Genomic DNA, 18,877 nt, shown 5'->3' with positions numbered 1-18,877 from the left:
AGAACCATTACCCTTTCTTCCAGGTTTCCTGCTCCTTTGTTAAAAGCAATTAATTCACTGGGTAATAAAAGACTTTTGACAGACTGGTAGATTGTTTCATCTTTTTCTCTTGTATATACAGATTTGGGAGTTAGAAGATACTTGCTGACAGATTTTTGTGTATTAGCTGCAATGCCATAGCTTTGGTAATAAAAGAAGGGGATAATTCACAAGCTAAGCAGAACATAGATTAGGTCTATGCTGTATCTACAATACAAGAAATAGATTTTGACCTTCTTATGTTAGCATGGTTGGTTTTTTCCAGTACAGATTAAAAATGGCCACTGTAAAAATGTTAGACACCAGAAAATCAGCATTTGAGCTTAAGATAAGCTCTTTTACAATGTGACTGCTGAAGGGTTATCTGGTTTCTCTGAGTTTGAGCTGTAGAAAAAGTCTTCCCAGTCCATTTTTGGCTTTGATGATAATAGAACTTGTAGTACATTCAGTCATATTTGAGCTTGAGTTCATGGAACTAAGTGGCTGAACCACTTGAAGTTTTACTGCCTGTTACAGCAGAGCTGGAATGTGAGCTAAGTGGTGTGGCACCCATGTGTTTCTACTGTGAAAGAGAGATGTCAGGTGAGGATATTGCTGTCTGCAGTCAATTGCTTAGTCAAGAAATTTAGTGTCTCATACAAACTCATGGTAAATATAGTCGTGCAAAATTATGTATATGGAAGAATAAGTTATGCCTTACTGAGGGGAATAAGATTTGGTAACAATGGAGATGCCATGTTCTTGATGCAGTAAGTTATTTGACCCCTAATATTACAGCTCTGGTTTGTGATTCTGTTGGGAAACTGGAAATTCTCCTTTCTCTCTGTATGGTGCCTAGAGATCAAGGGTTTGATATTTTAGACTTTTAGAGACACTGAGCAGTTGATGGCCAAGCAGACTTGGCTTTTATAAAATAAAATAAAACCAAAACAAACCTCTAGCTCTTTATTATTTATCTCTTATTTTTACCTGTAATATGAAATATAAACATTAAAAAAATTATGAGAGAAGCAAAACATAGCAAAGCAGACAGAATTCGACTGCAAGAGCCCAAAGAGAATTAAGCTGTTGGAGACATTGGATGAAAAATCGATGCAGTATCAGTGTAAGCAAGACTAATTTCATATTTATGCTGGAAGTTGGGCGGACAGAAACTGTAGCATTCAGTCTCTTCCCAAAACAGCAGCCTGTTCAGAGAAGTATATGGGATTGGGTAAGGGAAGTGAGCTACAGTATGATCGTCATAGTGAAAAGGTTCTAAAGATTTTAGAAAACACTTAGGAATTTTGTGCAGAATGCCATAAATGCCATATTTAGCATTGTTTTGAACTTCAATGCAGAGCATTCTTTTCCTTGTTTAAAAGCTCTTTCTTGTTCTTCTGAATGCTTTAATCCAATCTACCATAGTCTCTCTCAGTGAGTAACAAAATTTTACTTTATCAAATTGTAAATATTTATTGTAAAAATTACTTTAAAAAACAATTAATCTTTATTATGCTATGGAGACTGGTTTTGAACTTATCAAGCAAGTGGAGTTCTTTTTAGACAATAGCAGCTTCTTTGTGGTTGCATTTTTGTAAAGCTGAAAGAGTGAACTTAAAAGTAGTCATGCAGCAGAAACTTGCTAATCATTTCAAACATTGATCTTCAAACCAGATCATCATTCACAGCAGACTAATTGCTTTAAATCTTCTACAGCCAAAGTTATGTGGCATTTTAATTATATATTGATAATAATCAATATTATTATGCTCACCACTATTTTGATACGTTATTATCTGACTAATTACAAACTATTTCTTAGATACATTACTTTGCTAACCATTGTAATTGTTAACTTTAACATATAAAGATTCGTAATTTGTCATGTGTCTTCTTTCAGAGAGTGTTAACTAGCAAGGTTCTGCTGTTTTCTGTGTGCATATTTTCTGAGTACATGTGTTCTAAAAAGGAAAATTAAATTACAATTGTGACTATCCAATATTAAGATCAGTTAGATTGCAATAATAAATTTTTCTAAAGACCTTAGGAAATGTATTGTCAGTAGAAAATTCTTTCCTGCATTTTTAGCTTTTAAACTTACTGATTTTAGAGGTAAGAATATAAAAGTAAAACATTAGACTAATTTTCCATAAATACCTTTTTTTTTTTCCTACGTGTGGCTGCCATGTAAGTAATTTAAATATATTATTTAAGTAAAATATAATTAGGGACATGGCAAATACCATGTAAGGCCACCTGTCCATGTTGGGACAGAATTCTCTCTTGCTACAACAGGAGAAAAAGCAGAAGCAGCCTGGATGGGAAAGTAGTGTAGCCTTCTGCTATCATCAGTGGAATGGCCATCTATGGTCATTAGGTGGTGTCAGAAGTTGAGAAGAATTACATCATACATAATTTTTGGTTTACCCCACTCAGGGAATAGCAATTTTCCTTTTTAAGGCAGTTTACAGTGCATAAATAATATCTGCTAATGTAAGTAGCTGTGGTTACTTTATTATCCAGATAACTATTTCATTATTGTTTAATTACAGTTCTTAAGATGTTCTACCTCTTGATCATGTGTTACTTAAAATTCTGCTCCATCATTAGTTTAACAGTAATTACTTTTGGTCGCTTAATGTTTTCCCTTATATTGCAGGTTAAAAAGCAGAATTTATCTTCCATTTTTTCTTTCTGTATGCCAGTCTTTCCCTCTTGCTTTTATTTCTGTGATTTTTTTGTCTTTTTTTCTTTGCTTCTCAAGTATCAAGTTAATCTTTGCATTCATCTTCGCTATAAGGAAATGTCTTTATATCTTCATATTTCTGTTTCTTTGAAGTTCTGCTTTTTTTGTTCTGAGACTTACATACAAAACCCACATAGTATTCCAGAGAACAGCACAATGCTGATTAATACAATTCTTTTTATATAAATTTTTATACCATTTTAACATAGAATACACATTGTAAATGTTTGGATTTACTATTAATATGCAGAATTAGTTGGTTTGGATTTTTTTGCTAAACTGTCTGTAAAGCTACCAGTGTCAGTTTTTGTGATTTGTACATTCAAGTTGGAAACATACCACTATATGCAATATTTCAGCTTAATTTAATCCTGATTTACTAGTTAAAAGATTATAATGTACAGACTTTTTTAGTTGATCCAATTTTAGAAATCACTAAAGATATGCTAAAGATATAAAATAGTGACATTAGCCCAGGGTTTTTTTCATTTAGTAATTCCTTTTCAACATATGCAAGGTCATTTTATTTTGTATTTTAGCTGTATTTTTATAAATTACCTCTTTTGAGGATTTTCTAAAAATCCTTATGAAAAACCCAATTCTCCTTTCTCATGTTAATTTTTTTTAACTAGAAATTTGAGTAGACATTACAAAAAGAGAACTCATGTTTGTTTTCTACAATACTACCACCTTTTTAGTTTTGTTTTAAAATTATTTCACTAATTTGCCTGCTGTTGGATTGACAGTTTTTGGGCAAACCCTTTGCTCCGCTTGCCATTCTTGAATCATATAATCCATCAAAATACACGGTATAGCAAATTATAAATTTTATGCATTTCGTTAGCTGATTCTTCCCTGGTTTTCATTTTTTTAACTGTCTTGGATATTTACTATCTGGTCCCAGAGCAATGCACTCTTTAATGGCTAGACTTTGTCATCCTTATCCTCACTAAGCTGTGTCTGCATCTAGATCCATAAGGCAGTTTAAACATTCCTAGCAAGATTTCTATTTCTAAAAGGAGTCCTTTGGTTCTTTTCTGACACCATAACTGCTCGTACATCTGAAGCTGTTAGGTTTCCACCTGTAAAACTCTCCATGTGCCTGGTGGTCTGTGGCTTTCTGCATCCATATGGACAGGGCTTGGCAGTGACCTGCCAGGACTCCCTGAGGGTCCTCAGCGTGGGTGTTTGTGAGTGTAGTGACAGCCAAGCCTTGCAGGTGAATGTGGCAAAGCTGAACCATGTTGATACAAAGAGCTCCTCATGAAACAAGCCAACTTGTCTGCTTTCTTTAGAGAATGGTGGGATGAGCAAGTAAAGAAAGCAGTACAGCAGTATATATTAATTGCTTTTGTATGATTTCATTAAGGATGCCAAGTACCTGTTCCGCTTATACATGGCACTGAAGCAGTACCGAGAAGCTGCCAGAACTGCTATAATAATTGCCAGGGAGGAGCAGTGTTCAGGTAAGTCAGTTTTCCCTGATGTGACAGCATCTCTGATGCTGCCTCCTCAGACACCCTGCCCAGAGTACTGTTATTTATGTAGGATTATAGGTAGAGAAGACATGTATTGGTGCTTTGAATTATATTCAAGTTTAATTTTTAATTGAAAGTAGCCTTTGTGAAAACATCGGGACTTATACCTGTATATTAAATGCTGGGGAAAAAAAAGAAATTTGCGGAAAATATCTGTATTCTTTATTACTTTCAAGTAAAAGTAGTGATTAAGACAGCCTGTGACTTTAATTTTCTGTGTATCCCAGATCATAGAATTGCAATTTCTACATCTGGTTTCTGACTTAGATACTGATCCTTTAGTCTTTGCACATGACTTTTTTCACTAGAAGATGTGCACAGGAGAAGATTTCTGTTGAAGGACCAGACACGTGCTTACATAAGCCTCGTTTTCCCCTGTAATGGGTAGCTGAAGTTAGAAACAGAGAAAAATAATAAGAGACAGGGCTAAAAGCAAAATAGCTATCATCTCCATTATTCACTCTCCTCTGTAGCCCAGCAACAACCCTACCATAACACTGCTTGCTTTTCATTTCAATTATGTAAAAGAAAAAATCTATAAAGGAAAAATAGCAGCCTTGGGAACAGCCCAGGCAAATTAACATTTATGGGCTGCTCCTCAGCATTGGGCTAAGGAGTGGAAAAACCTCTCTGAAATCCTTGGCAAGCAAATCTCCCAATCCATCATAGTAGTGAATAATGCATTTGTGCTAATTACAGAAGCAGGAAATGAAACGGCTCAGGGGTTTAAATATTTACTAGCTTCTCTGAATCTGAAAACTTGTATCTAAAAGGCAATATCCCACAGTGTATTTCTTATTCCCTAATAGTACAGATGTGTTCTGCAACTGTGTAATAAGAAGCACAATATTTGTCTCATTAAAATCGCCAATCTTGCAGAAACTGTTTCTTCTGGTGAGGCACAGTTTTAGATCATCCCCCTCTTCAGCAGATTTCAGTGAGTTTGATTCTGAAGTTTGCACCAAATATAGTTTGTTCTTTCCTTAAAACTCCACGTAACAATAATATTTAAGTCATATTGTTTGGTATTTTCGTCTGGGTATGCCATTTCATGTGCAATTTTCCCTGTTTTTATGGGATTAGCTCAGTTGGTTAGAGCATGGTGCTAATAACACCAAGGTTGTGGGTTTGATCCCCATTTGGGCCATTTACTTAAGAGTTGGACTCGATCCTTGTGGGTCCCTTCCAACTCAGAATCTTCTGTGAAATCTGTGAAATCACATGATTGTAGGACTCGTCATATTATTCTGAGAGCAAGTAACACAGCATGAAAAAATAATGTTGTTTTCCAGCAACTAATTCTGGAGTGCTATTTAGCTGCCTCACACAAATTCCACAATTTGATTCAATTTTGTTCTATTTGATTCAAATTGCTCTATAGAGTAAAAACATTTGGTGATAAAGAAATATAGGGAGACAAGGAAAAAGTTTGCTGAAATAACTGAATCTGAAATTTCCTTTAAATGCTTCCAGCTGCAAAGAGTATGTCTTCCTCAGACTCTAATAATGAAAAAAATCCCCAAATAACTGACCAACCAACCAACCTCCAAAACAACTAAGTAGTCTAACCATACTAAACACTAGTTGTTTTCAGCTATGTCGATCATTTAATGGAATCCTGTGGTTTCTGAACAATCTTTGACAATAACCTTGCAGCAGTATAACCTAGGGAATTCAAACTTGATAATCGTCTCTCAACAGGTTTGGGGTTTGTTTGGTCGCAGAGGCAGGGAGTTGCCAAAGCAAGTGGTCATGTAAAAGTATGTTAAACTAACATTTAAGCAATAGCTTTTGAATATCTGTCATTGAAGAACAAAAAGAAATAACACCTGTAACTGTTCTAAAAATACCTTTTCTCCCCTTTAATGTGGAAACAATGTACTGGAGACAGCATCTTCCACTTTTAAAGTTCATTATATTCAACTGTCATCTACATATGTATTTTGCTACTGTTTAGATTACTTCAAGTGTATTTTTTTTTTTTTTACCTAACTCCCTGGCTGATATTTTTTAGGATACTGTGAAAAGCAGCTGCCTCTGGCTTTCCAAAGAAATTGCCATGCAACGGTTTTACTCTAAGAATCAACATAACTTCCTGTTCAGCTTCCCTTTATGTCAGACGTAAATAAATTGTTATGAAATATTAAATTTACTGTTCATTATTGTTTTTTTCTTAAGGAAACTACCGAAATGCACGTGATGTTCTTTTCAGTATGTATTCAGAGTTAAAAACCCAGAAGATTAAAATTTCTTCTGAGATGGCCACAAACCTTATGATTCTACACAGCTATATTTTAGTAAAGGTAAAGAATTGAGAAATTGAATTTATGCATAAGTTGCACAGTCTATGATTTATTGAACTGTACATGTGGATGCTCTGTATCCATATAGAGCATCCATATTCATCCATATAGAGTATCCATTGTCATATAGATTGTATCACAGAATCAAGTGCATGCTAACTGCAAGCTTCAGGAGGATAATCCGTGGTTGTTTCTGCCTCTTTGATTAGCATTTTTTTTAAACACTGAATAATTCAAAATTACACATGGCTTCCTGTATTTCTTTTGCATTCATAATTTAAAATACTATGCTACTAGTACAACTATTTGCTATTACTGTTGTTGTTATTATCCATAAGTAGATCACTGCTTTTTTGTAAATTAAATTAAGCAGGGGGCTCAAATGATTTCTAGTAGTTAACCCATGGATGCCCATCAAGATATCCATTCAGCCTGCAGCCAGCTTCTGGCCTCCCTCTCTACCAGCAGTGGGGCAAGAGCCTGCAAATAGCAGGCTGAAGGCCAGAAAGACTGTTCTGGGAAAGAGCCACTATGGAGTCTCTAGTGCAGCTCTGCTCAGTTTCATGGAAGAGCTGTGGATGCACAGCTCCCAGCAGGATGAATGCCAAGACCAGGCTGCAGGAATTACTCTCTAATGGCTGCAGTAAATTTGGTATGTTTGTTATGTTCCAGATTCACGTGAAACGTGGTGATCACATGAAGGGAGCACGTATGCTTATACGTGTCGCCAACAACATCAGCAAGTTCCCATCACGTAAGTGCTGACAGCGTAGGGGAGCATGCTGTGCTCCACGGGGCAGTTCATTCATCAGCACTGTGTTACAAGGCTCATTCTCCTCCCGTGATGCTGTTGGCACACAGCAGAGTATAACTACACAGTGTGCTCTGCCACCGCCCACAGGAGAGCTCTTTGATATACAGCCTCCAGGATGGGATCGTCAGCAGCAGGTTAATCTGTCCTCGCCCACTGTAACTGCACTACTGAGCGGCCTGAACCAAACATAAAGTCTCAGGATGGTGTGTAATGAACTGATTGGTTCTGGGACTTCATGAAAAAATTTTAATTGATCTTCTTTTGAGAGTACTTCTTGGGTACATGAAAAATGTAGACTAAAATGTAGGCTTTAAACAGGGCAGACCAGATTTGGGAGAAATGGTTATAATCTGAACATTCCTGCTGCCATGGTGAGCTTCAGGAGTGCAGGGCAGTGAGAGGTGAAACTGTGGTTTTCTTGAATATGGTTACAGGAATGCCCCAAATTCTACAACTGTTACCATGAGGAAGAAGAAAAATACTGTATTTTTTCATCAGTACCTTTTTAGCCATATTAGCTCAAAGGTTTTCAACATTAATATTGGTAAACAAATATTTGACATAATTTTTCCATTCTATTACAGACATTGTGCCAATTTTGACTTCAGCTGTAATTGAGTGTCACAGAGCAGGATTGAAAAACTCAGCCTTCAGTTTTGCTGCCATGTTGATGAGACCCGAGTATAGGAATAAAATAGATCCTAAATACAAAAAAAAAATTGAAACAATGGTCAGGTGAGTGATATTAATCAAATGTACACAACACGATACCAAGGCTTTATTTATAATGCTCTTTTTGCTCATAAAGCCTTTATCCTCACTTCATATTATTTTGCTGTCTCAAATTTGGAAGGCTAAGAATCATTTCCCACCCTTCTCTGAAAATTAAAGAATCTTCTATTCCCTTGGATGTGATAAACCTGAAATGCAGCGTGAATGTAAAATGCTTCCTCACGAGCAGTAACTTCTTCTGTCTTGTCCATAGAGATGCCAGTGCAGCCTTACAGGTTTAGTTGGTCTCTAGTTGAGAAGGTACAGCCAAACGATTAGCTACTACAGGAGCAGCATTATGTGTGTTGTGATTTAGACTACTGACTAAATGGCTAAGATAAAAAAGAATGGGAGGGCAAATAAAGTATATGAATTCTTGACATTTTCTTCCTTATCTGAAGTTTTGATAGATGCTAGCCAATTTTTCTGCCAGAAGAGGAAGCATAGGTAATTGTATAAGAGCAGGACAAGCATATGTAATGCTTTTCTCATTTATTCTTCTAGCCTCTAACCATTCTGAGACTCAGGGACTTGCTGAGCTCGTATGGGTGGTTTAGGTATTTATTCATTAAGTCTCTAAAGCTCTCCATGGACTTATCCAATGTCTCTGCTTGAAGCCAAGTAAATTTGTAGCAACAGGTGACTCGTATGACAAGAAGTTCCATTGTGTCAAGACTGGTCCCTAGCTGGTGTAAAGTGGTGCCTCGTAGTGTGAAGAGACATTAAGGTCACCTAAGAAATCTGAAAATAGTTCTCTCTCCTGCCCCTTCCCCCTTAACACAGGTGCCATGATGTCTGGAGCAGGCCCATCACTTTGACAGATGCTTGGACAAACACAGACAATTACAAGCTGTATAGTCCCACCACAAAGCCAGAGTTTTTTCTGGTTACTCCAGTTCTTTGTGGTCCTGCCACAGAAAAACTCTTGAAATAGAGAAACCATATGTATAGACCTCGATTTTTGAAAGCTTTCGAAGTTTTAGGATGTTACAGCTTTTAAAAGGTGATAATTGTTTCTAATTAAATGGAAAATGACCTATTTCCAACTTTACATAATTGTGATGAAACTTGGGTGATAGTTAAAAGGAATGAGCGGATAGAATATAAAATAGCAGCTGGAAGCTATGCAACTAACTCAAAGGAAAAGCACTTGCTAAATATCAGTGGCATTGTAAAACAGCTTTGTTCAAGTTCAAACAGCTTAAGGGTTTTATTCACACTTGTATCTTTTAGACACCGAGACACAACTGAGACAGAAGAGCCAACAACAGCCTGTCCCTACTGTGCGTTCCAGCTCCCGGAGTGTGAACTCTTGTGTCCCAGCTGTAAAAACAACCTCCCGTACTGCATTGCAACCGTGAGTGTCTGCCATGCTTTCTGCGCTGGGACAACAAAGGCAAAGCCTGTCTTCCCTTCTACAAATAAGTTTATCTGAATATCTTTGGTTTGCTAGGAGATCCAAGCTAGGTGTTTTTATGGTTTGTGCCTTTTTCTAATGTTACTATATAAGTAGAAAATGTTCTTGTTGTCTTTGACACTTTGTCATAGAGTGTCCTCAGTTGCCATCTACAAGTAGCAGGAACTTAAGGGTGACAGTAAAATCAGAAAGTCATTTTGGAACACTTCAGCTTCTTGAGAAGGCAGGTGGAGTACCAGGAATCCCCAGCACACATGCAGTTGGTGCACTTGGGAGAACAGACAGGACTCTACTGCTGGCGCCTTCCCAGTTCACCCCTCTGCTCACAGGCTCTAACAATTGACAGAAGTACCCCTTTCCTTTTCCATGTACAGGAGCTTGTGGAGGGCACAGCTCTCCTCCCCTAAATTCCAGGCTGCCAAGACTTCAAATGAAAAAAAAAAATTAAAAAAACCCAAACCAAACAACACAACAAACCACAAAATAACCCCGAAAAGCCCAATAAAACTTCTGAAGTCTGTTTTGGGAAATGCCCAGAATGTAACAGCCAAAATGTAACAATTTTTAAGGACGTCCAAGGTTAAGTAATGGTTCAGCCAGTGACCTCAGCAGTTCTTAAATTTCTGATAAATAAGAAGTTTGCCTGGGAATGTATCCCTCCCTACCTTTTCAGTACACTCCAAAGTATCCTGAAACAAAGTTACTGTATAGCTACTGGATAACACTTTATTTTTATTTGGTTCAAGTGAATTGTCATATTAGAATGGAACAAAAGAGAACTTATTTGAACAGGAATCAAATGTTGAGTTAACATTCTTTATTAAAACTAAAGAATTAAGTCTTACAAAAAAATTTGTATCAATTCTGTGATGTTTGGCTTTTTTTACTCTTGGTTTAGGAGAATAAGATGACGGGTATACTTTAGCAGTATTATCTTAAGGAAAAAACAAAGGATTTTAAATATTACTTTATGATCTAAACATAATGTGCATGTTAATATATGTCCATCTTGGCTATATTTCATTTGCATCACAGGTATTTGTAACATCATTAAGAATGTGGCATTTTCAAATATCTAATGAGAGTCAGTACCAAGCAGTCTGCTGTTGCAAATCGTATTACAGCACAAATCTCAATGTAGTTCAAGTTGCTGCTGTGTTTTTATAATATTGAAAAGGTAGATACGAATGCTTTCTATCAAAAGCAAATTAGTAAACTGTACCAAATAAGAGAAAAATATTTCTATGTAAAGAGGCAAATACCAGGCAGGCACTCTGCTCACAAACTTGACAGTGTTGAATGGGCTCATGTGCCACGGCTTTGGGGACATTTTTTGGTATGTCATACACAACACCAATAATCCCAGTGGATTTAGGTACAGCTCTGGATAGAGATGTACAGATAGCATTCTAGAATTACCAAACTAAAACAATTTTAAAAGTTGTATTTCAATATAGTGTTAGATTTCTTTTTTTAAGAGGAAGACAAATGATAGTGAAAACACTGCATCTCTTTGAGAGCTCCTTTTCTAGTTACAGAATTTACACAGTAATCAGACTACAGTTAACACTATTACCGTTTGGGGTTTTTAATTCAAGATCTTAGAACTCAGCTGCTGAGATTTTTTCACAATAACAGGTACAAAAGTAGATGCCCACTGTACCAGGGCAGAACTTGACCCTTAATTATTTGTGGTTTTTGTGTGCAGGGTCGGCACATGGTACGTGATGACTGGACAGTTTGCCCACACTGTGACTTTCCTGCCCTCTATTCAGAATTCAAAAAGTAAGTTTGGGGTTTTTTTCTATTGCAGAATTCCAGTGTTTGTTCATATTTTAGCAGCAAATGGTTTCATTTGGTACTACAAACATGTAACAGCTGGGTAAGAGGAATCCCCCTTACTCGGTAGTTGCACCTGCCATACTCACAGAACATTGCTTCAAAGTGGACCTAAAGCTACGATAAAGAATTGGGCCCATGACACAGGGCTCCAACAGGGCTGCATTCAGTAGTGAGGATGGAGGGGGAGCTTGTGTAAGTTCTCAGCTCCTTCCAAGAAGAACGCCTGATACGGAGGCAGGGCAGGAAACAGGCACAGCAGCAGTCACCAAAACAAACAAAATACACACAGAATTGGGTAATAATCATGTGTGACAATGGGATTGGATAGCTCCATTCCAATGTCAGGAACTGTAAAGCTGCTGAAACTTCATGTTTTAGCCCAAGCTCCTTTGTATATGTTTTAATTGCCAAATCTGCTCACTCACTGCAACTAGCCTTCCTGGTGTGGTGTTAAAAACCAAACCAACCTTTGCTCCATGTAGCTAGAAGCAGCTGTTGCTCTGTCCTGCACGTTACATAGCACAGGTCCGAACTCTGCTCTAGGCTTTCTGCCTTGGGCCCAGCTTCCTTTCAAAAATGTTATAATTAGCATTTGACCAGTCACCCCTTCCTTTAAAACAGCATGTTACAGACTGAAAACGTGTGTCCCATGTGTTCTGAAAGGATTAACATTGTTGATCTTAAGAAAATAAATGATTGCACGGCGTACCTCAAACCAGAAGAAGGGGACCAATAAATTCAGGTATGTGCTAGTCTATAGTTTTTACTGAACAGGGCTCATTCTAGAGGACACTGGGAGTTTCTCCCAGCAAGGAATTGTGTTCAAGAATCTTAACTTACAGCCCCAGATAACTGAGGCCCAGCTCTGTTTCCCATATTTGCCCTCAGGCATGTAAACACCAGTAGGCTTTGCTACTGCAACTGACCTGGTTGTTAATTTGGGCTTTAACTCTGTTTACTTCTATGAGCACATTAACATCTGCAAGATGATCTGGTTTGGAACACCAGCTGTGCTTTAGTAGCACAGAGAACAGTTTGAAGATCTCAACATTATCCAGCCTCCTACAGATCCTCCAACAAGGGTTTAAGTGCAGGGGGAGAGAGAGAGAGGTGCTAACTGGAAGGAGCAGATCTAAAATGCAGGTTACATGATCTGATCTTGTATATTTAACAGAATATATCCCAGGATAACAGCAACAAGTATTGGCTTGAAATACTCATATTTCAAAGAATGAGAGCACTACTCTGTCTATACCACACAGATCCAAGACTTTGGTTTTCTTAAAGAAATGGTTAACTGAAAATGAGTTAACGAAGTTCCTTGTTAATTTTGGCATTTGAAGGCAGATTTACTACTGCAACCACTTTACATAAAAACTCAGCAATAGGTCAGAGTAATGCACTTGTGTGAAGTTATATATACCACAATAAACTTCTTTTTGGGAGCTTTTAGTTGGTTTTTCCCCGATCTGAGAAAAGAAGTCTGCCATCACGATGTCTGTATCTCAAGATATGACTAACAACCTCTGTTTATTTTTAGAACTGCTTGTGTTGGCTGGCAAACAGCAAGAAAAGCTCTATCACAAGTTTTTCCCACAATGGTGTAATAACAACCATGCCACTTCTATTTTGTGATATCTGTAAATATTTAGCTTTTTATAAATTTTGTACTTTGTTTTATTGTAGTAATAAAACTGATAATTCCTACCAAGCAGAATTTGCATTTTATCTACACCAAAGACAAGCCACGGGGCAATCTTAGTTTTTCCTTTTTGCTGCTCACATAACAAACTCCCTACTATTCTCTTTTTCAGTATTGCTTATGAATTGTTATGAGTACTTTTTATTAAACATTTCTTACTCTTTAAATATTCCTTTCTGGTTTTGATTAAAGATACAACTCAAGTTTTGGGACTAAATCCCTCACTAATTTCTGTGTCTCTAACTGAACAAAAGGGAAGTTTTAGGAAAAGAGGAACACCACATCCTATACCTGAAGGAAAGACAGAACCTTGGAAAAAGGGAGACAGAACACTCCATGAACTTAACCAAAGCTTTAAAAGAGTCCTGTGAAACATTTTATTGTAATTTTATATACTGCGTAATTTCTATAATGTACAAATGGGCAATTTATGTTTGGAGTTTTTTGCATCATATACTATTTACAAGACTTCACCACGTAATGCCAGGGGATTTATTAAAAAAAAAAAAAAAAAAAGTAGTGAAGTCCTAGGAAGACTCATCATAAATGCCAGGTAACTAAGCATCACGTTTTCAGCACGTTCATGCACCTGGTGTTTGTTGCACAAGGATATTTATAGTTTGTAACAATTACCACATTAAGAGTAAGTACAGCAGGGCATCATGAGAGTACAGGAGCTACAGCACCTCTATAAGAGGAGCATTTTCAATGCCCTGGTTCTACTTTCCCAGCTGCAGCACTGGATCTGTTTCATGTTCCTGCCAGAAATTAGATAAGCAAAGCTGTATCCAAAGTAAGATTTTACTCCAAATGTCTCGTTTTCTCTTTTCTTTTCCCTTCTTTTTTTGTTGTTTCTTCGCTTTTCTCTCTTTTTGGCAGCCTGGAAGACTTCGCCTTTTTTTGCTACAAATAGAATATACAAACAAACAATTTAAAATCCAGCTGCAACCTGAGAATACCATAAGTTTAAAAAAAGGCAATCAGTGCTAAAGAAAGTCTCCTCTTTTGTCCCCTTTCAGGTGTGAGGTTTTTAAATGCCATGGAGAGCACAAACTCTGCCCTAAGGGCTGACCACAGTTTCCCATTTGGCGATAGATACAAAGGGTATTACTAGGATTGTCATCTCTGATAACCACACACAAAGGCCTGGGGCTGCTCCTTGCCAATGGCACCATCCCCAACAACACCTAAAATATTACTGAGTTTTGGAATCGAATGCAGCAATCATGAGTTTACAGTGATGTCTCACTTTGGTCCAACATTCAAGCAGAAGGCAATGGATGGAAATAAGAGACTATTTCACACTACTACCGGTTAAAAATTTAGAAGTTGAGAGATGATATATCTGTTACATTTTTTTTCTTAATTCGTTTAGATGGTGTTACAACTCCCAGAAAGGTAACTAAAAACAAACAAAAAAACCACTGTGGTGGTTTAATACTGAGGAAACTAAATTACCTTAATCATTGCATCACTTTCAACAGTATCTTGCTCATCCTCATCAGTCTGGGTCTCTTCCACATTCAAGTCTTCACTCAGTTCCAATGTCCCTGCAGATCCCGACTGCCTTTTAGATGCCTTGAAAGAGCTAAGTGAATATGGAGTCAGATGTGCCTCTTTGTTGTAGGCACGTGTGAAAGCTGCTTTGACCTGTCAGGTTGGAAGGAAGGAAACTGAGCATCAGCTTAGGAACTGTAGATTGTTAGCTAACCAGCTCTTAGCTAGAGATTCCACATCACCTTTCCCTTGGAAAGACATGGCCAAAGATACATAGAAAAGGACACTGTCTCAAAAGGACACAGAAAGCATCTAAGAGCATATATCAGATAGAGTATGCATCTTCAGATGCTTCTTGCTTAGGCCTACAGTGTAATTGCAGCACTGTTGTTCTGCTGCCACCTAATCCAAGTCACACCAGAGCCACCTTCAGCAGCACTGAACGCCTGCCAGACTACGCAGCATATTCAGACTGGGGGTAAACACCTCAAAGTAGTGTAGGGTTAGTTACTAGTACCTTCTCCTCCTTCCCTGAGCATCTGATCTGGGATGAATGAGATCATGGTTGAGATCTCATGCCTGCCTAGTTTTGTAACAGGGACTTGAGCTTAAGCTCACCTTGTACCAGGTGAAGGTCCCAACCACTGCAGTGGACTAACTGCACACTGGAGGAACAGCACACAAAGCACCCCGGGTCTGGCAGTTCTGTTTAACTGGACTGTGAAAGATGGAACCTGCAAGGCAGCCTCTTAATCCAGTGCCCACAGCGTAACACAGGCAGCTGTGTGTCCCTCCCTCCTTTGTGTGATGGTAAGAAAGATAGGGCTCTGCCTGAAGGCCGTGCAGCTCTTGCAGCTCACAGCCAGGAACTTGCCGGTAGAAAGGTACCGGCTTTCCCTGTCCTTCTGTGTTCCACTTTATACCCCAGACACAACTGACTCCCAGTAATCCTGTACACCAGGAACAAAAGGTGTAAGACTCCTGAATGAAGCACAGCCTGACTATTGTTTAGGACTTACCCCTAAACCTTTAGTAGTATGTTTGACAGCTGGTTTACAAAGACTACTATCAGTCACAGTTAATAACCAGCTGCACCAACTTCAGTCTTCCAGCAGCACATCCATACCACAGCTATTATTCTAGGATTTCTTGTTTAAAGATAAGGAAGAAAAGGAAAAAATTCACTGGTGAATTTTACCTTGGAATCCAGCTTTGAAAAAGAACTGGGTTGGCCTCCCCACGTGCTTATTTCCATGATATTTTCAATATCTTCTTTCATCAAGCAGTAAGAGTCCATAAACGCTATAGCTTGTTGTACACCATCTGCTCCTAAGTCTTTCAAGGGCTTGACAAGTGCATCGCGCAAATACGACAAATACTCCATATTTACTGTCCTCTTGCATGCCTGGGTTCTTTGTCAAATGGAAAGTAAAGTATTGAGTAAGTAAATCTGTACAGCCACCACCACTGACTTCTAAAGACCAAGCAACAAGTAGTTAAGGAGGCCCTCAGCAAATGGACAATCAGCTGCCTTAAGAGCCAACTGCAAGTTGTACTGTGCCATTCCTTTTGCCACACCTGCAGCAGGGGTAACTGATGCAAGGGATTTGAACACAATCAGTCTGTGGAAACGTATCCCTTACTGAGAAACAACTTCAGGGAAGAAAAAAAAAAAATACGAAGTACTGCTGACTATATCAAAAGTGGTTTTAGTTTGACTGCTGTCCAGATTAAGCACTAAGAAAAGTGTCACCAAGAATATACAAGCATATTGAGAGCATATATGAACATGTGACTTGTTTGTACCAAGCACAGCAAGGAATTAATGGTAGGTAATGAACTGCACGAGAACAAACTGTATCACTATAAACAGAATGCCAGCAGAAGAATGTCAGTACTACCTGAGACTCATGTGCATTGCCAGTTCTTGAATGATACGATCATGTTTGCCTGTGGACGAAAATTTCCCCAGCCAGCTGGGAAAGACAGGAAACTGGGACATGTAACCTCTCATCAGCTCCCCTGGGAGAACACTTGCATAAATAGCCTGAAAAAGTAACACACATGCCAAACTCAAATCACACTGAATTAATCTCACTGAAACCATAACACACTACCCTACTGGTCTGCATGGAAAGAGTAGTCAATAAGTTCAACAGTGGAAACAGCTCGTTTTAAGAGAACTATCTCTTGGTTGCTTGTTTCTGTTCAATCCCTCTTGGGTTACAGCTTCATCTCTTGTTCCACCCTGTTTGTTACCATGTTCTAAAACACCTGTGAAATTATCTGGGGTTTGAAAACCATAAAAAAACCCTGTTTGGTTTCTCAGGTTTCTCAGTTTAGAGTGTGGTCAAACAGCTGCCTTCACACAAGGAAGTGCTGTGATGTCCAACAGACGGACAGAGTGAAGGAGACATTTCCAAAGAACACTGCAAATATACATTAACTCAGCTACATCACTAAGCAACTCATCTCTCTGGACCAGCACAAAGCAGGGGTGAACTGGACAATCTCCAGAGGTGCCTTCCAACTTCACCTACAATGCATTATGATGCATTTTCTGATGCCAGCCATAATCCTTTAAGCACAAGTCTTGTCAGTGTTTCAGTGGTCATTAAAAGAAATACAGTGCAAAGCTTCAGTCCTCTGTGCTCTGGGAGAAATCCTGTGCTGGTGAGAGGAAGTACAGGGTAACTGCACATCAGGAGTGATACACACACCATGTGCTTCTATGCTTCCATAACAGAGTCAAGCTTTTCAAAGTTTCAGAAGACTTCATTTCATGTTGCAGCATGGGCTCAACAATATGGACATGAGAAAGTCTTCAAATCACCAGCGGAACAGAGAATACTACATGAAGTATGAACTATACAAGTCATAAAATTATACTGAAATGCCGATTTCCACACATCAGTCTTTAACACTGGATGCCCCTTAAAGCACATAAAATGAGCGTTACGTGCTCACCTGTGTTGGAAGAAGATTCCAGTTCTGCTTGCTACGAATCTGTTTGTCCACTATATCACCATCACATATACTGTCAGCTGCTTTACTCAAAAGCACCAAGTGCTTTTTCAGATTTCCTCTGGAAAAAAATGAAGTTGACTGTATTACAAAGCAAAAATATCCAGGTAGATTTTAGTCTACTTTTACTCCCTGACACAAAAGCCTATGTTAGTTTAGGGTATGGAGTAACTCACCCAGCAGCAGCTGGTTTCACATGTACATAGTTCTCCTGCACAAAAAGAGGTGCTAGGGAATAGTCATGGAAGAAAAGATCTGATTTGTCTATGAGAGACATACGAGAAGCTTCCTCTCCAGTAGCAAAAACCTTCCGGACAACATCAAAAGGGCCCTAAATAAATGATATTTCAATAAGTCAGTGGGTAGCAGGTCAACACAAACAGTAAGACAGCACGATATCCACAAAATTAGTATCCAGGAATATCTCGACTCATCAGTACAAGTTCCACGTTCAGTATTTCCTCCCCAGAACTTCACCAGTTTTAAGAATTGTGTTTCACTTTAAATATTAAGAGAATTATCTCCTAAACAGAGAACTCAGGATGAGAAATATAAGCTTCATAATTGCATCTTACATAATAGAGCAGTACATCAAAATATATACACAGTCTTAGATTTACTACTCTTCAACTCTTTGTGGCAAATGTGATAGCTCCCTGAATCTAGGCTTTAGTTCAGAAGATGCTGATAAAGCCTAGTGATTATATCAGAATATGATAGTAAAAGCCAGTATTTGACAGTATTTGACACCAATTTGATATCCTTATATCAAAGACAGTATTTGACACTTACCAATTTGATATCCTTTTTGGCTCTGCTGGCATCTGTCTTAGCCTCATCATATGTCAATGATTTATCTTTTGCACACCACATATTAAGATTATGTAAAACCTAGAAAACAAAATTTACAATTTGGTAGCATAGTAGGATTTCAATGAAGACTCAAGCAGAAGCAGCCTGATCTTTATACATAAAAATACTGTTCAAATACTACTTCGAAGTCAATGTACACAACGTGCTATCTGAATGGTCACTGATGACGAACTGGCACTGACCTGTCTGATGTCCTGATTTGCTGCCAGGATTATCTCTTGCATTGCAGGTGGGGGAATTTTTAAACCTTCTTTAAATGCAATAGACATCATGGCACCCTGTAATACACAATTGAGAAACTGTCACTACAGAATTCCTAGGAATTCTTT

General features: G+C 38.1%; 2 protein-coding genes across 5 annotated transcripts in view; one reads left to right on the top strand and one right to left on the bottom strand.

The window, feature by feature from the left end:
* Positions 1 to 13,163, top strand: part of WDR19 (WD repeat domain 19) — a 42,927-nt gene extending 29,764 nt beyond the window's left edge. For 2 of the 3 annotated variants that reach the window (XM_064653012.1, XM_064653014.1), the window contains exons 30-36: positions 4,137 to 4,233; positions 6,484 to 6,608; positions 7,281 to 7,362; positions 8,007 to 8,157; positions 9,427 to 9,550; positions 11,319 to 11,395; positions 12,074 to 13,163. In XM_064653012.1, coding sequence (XP_064509082.1) covers positions 4,137 to 4,233; positions 6,484 to 6,608; positions 7,281 to 7,362; positions 8,007 to 8,157; positions 9,427 to 9,550; positions 11,319 to 11,395; positions 12,074 to 12,188 — 771 coding nt within the window. In that variant the 3' untranslated portion in view covers positions 12,189 to 13,163. The remainder of the gene's footprint in view (positions 1 to 4,136; positions 4,234 to 6,483; positions 6,609 to 7,280; positions 7,363 to 8,006; positions 8,158 to 9,426; positions 9,551 to 11,318; positions 11,396 to 12,073) is intronic. The other variant, XM_064653013.1, reaches the window with a different exon arrangement.
* A 344-nt stretch (positions 13,164 to 13,507) lies between these two features.
* Positions 13,508 to 18,877, bottom strand: part of RFC1 (replication factor C subunit 1) — a 34,003-nt gene continuing 28,633 nt past the window's right edge. For both annotated transcript variants that reach the window (XM_064653016.1, XM_064653015.1), the window contains 8 exons: positions 18,731 to 18,826; positions 18,468 to 18,566; positions 17,852 to 18,006; positions 17,619 to 17,736; positions 16,553 to 16,698; positions 15,850 to 16,063; positions 14,613 to 14,804; positions 13,508 to 14,057 (listed from right to left, as the gene is read on the bottom strand). In XM_064653016.1, the coding sequence (XP_064509086.1) occupies positions 13,956 to 14,057; positions 14,613 to 14,804; positions 15,850 to 16,063; positions 16,553 to 16,698; positions 17,619 to 17,736; positions 17,852 to 18,006; positions 18,468 to 18,566; positions 18,731 to 18,826 (1,122 nt within the window). In that variant the 3' untranslated portion in view covers positions 13,508 to 13,955. The remainder of the gene's footprint in view (positions 14,058 to 14,612; positions 14,805 to 15,849; positions 16,064 to 16,552; positions 16,699 to 17,618; positions 17,737 to 17,851; positions 18,007 to 18,467; positions 18,567 to 18,730; positions 18,827 to 18,877) is intronic.

This window comes from Pseudopipra pipra, chromosome 4 (genome assembly GCF_036250125.1).
Source record: "Pseudopipra pipra isolate bDixPip1 chromosome 4, bDixPip1.hap1, whole genome shotgun sequence".
NCBI classification, from domain to species: Eukaryota; Metazoa; Chordata; class Aves; order Passeriformes; family Pipridae; genus Pseudopipra; species Pseudopipra pipra.
The sequence above is the reverse complement of the archived record's forward strand: the minus strand, read 5'-3'. Positions and strand labels throughout refer to the sequence as shown.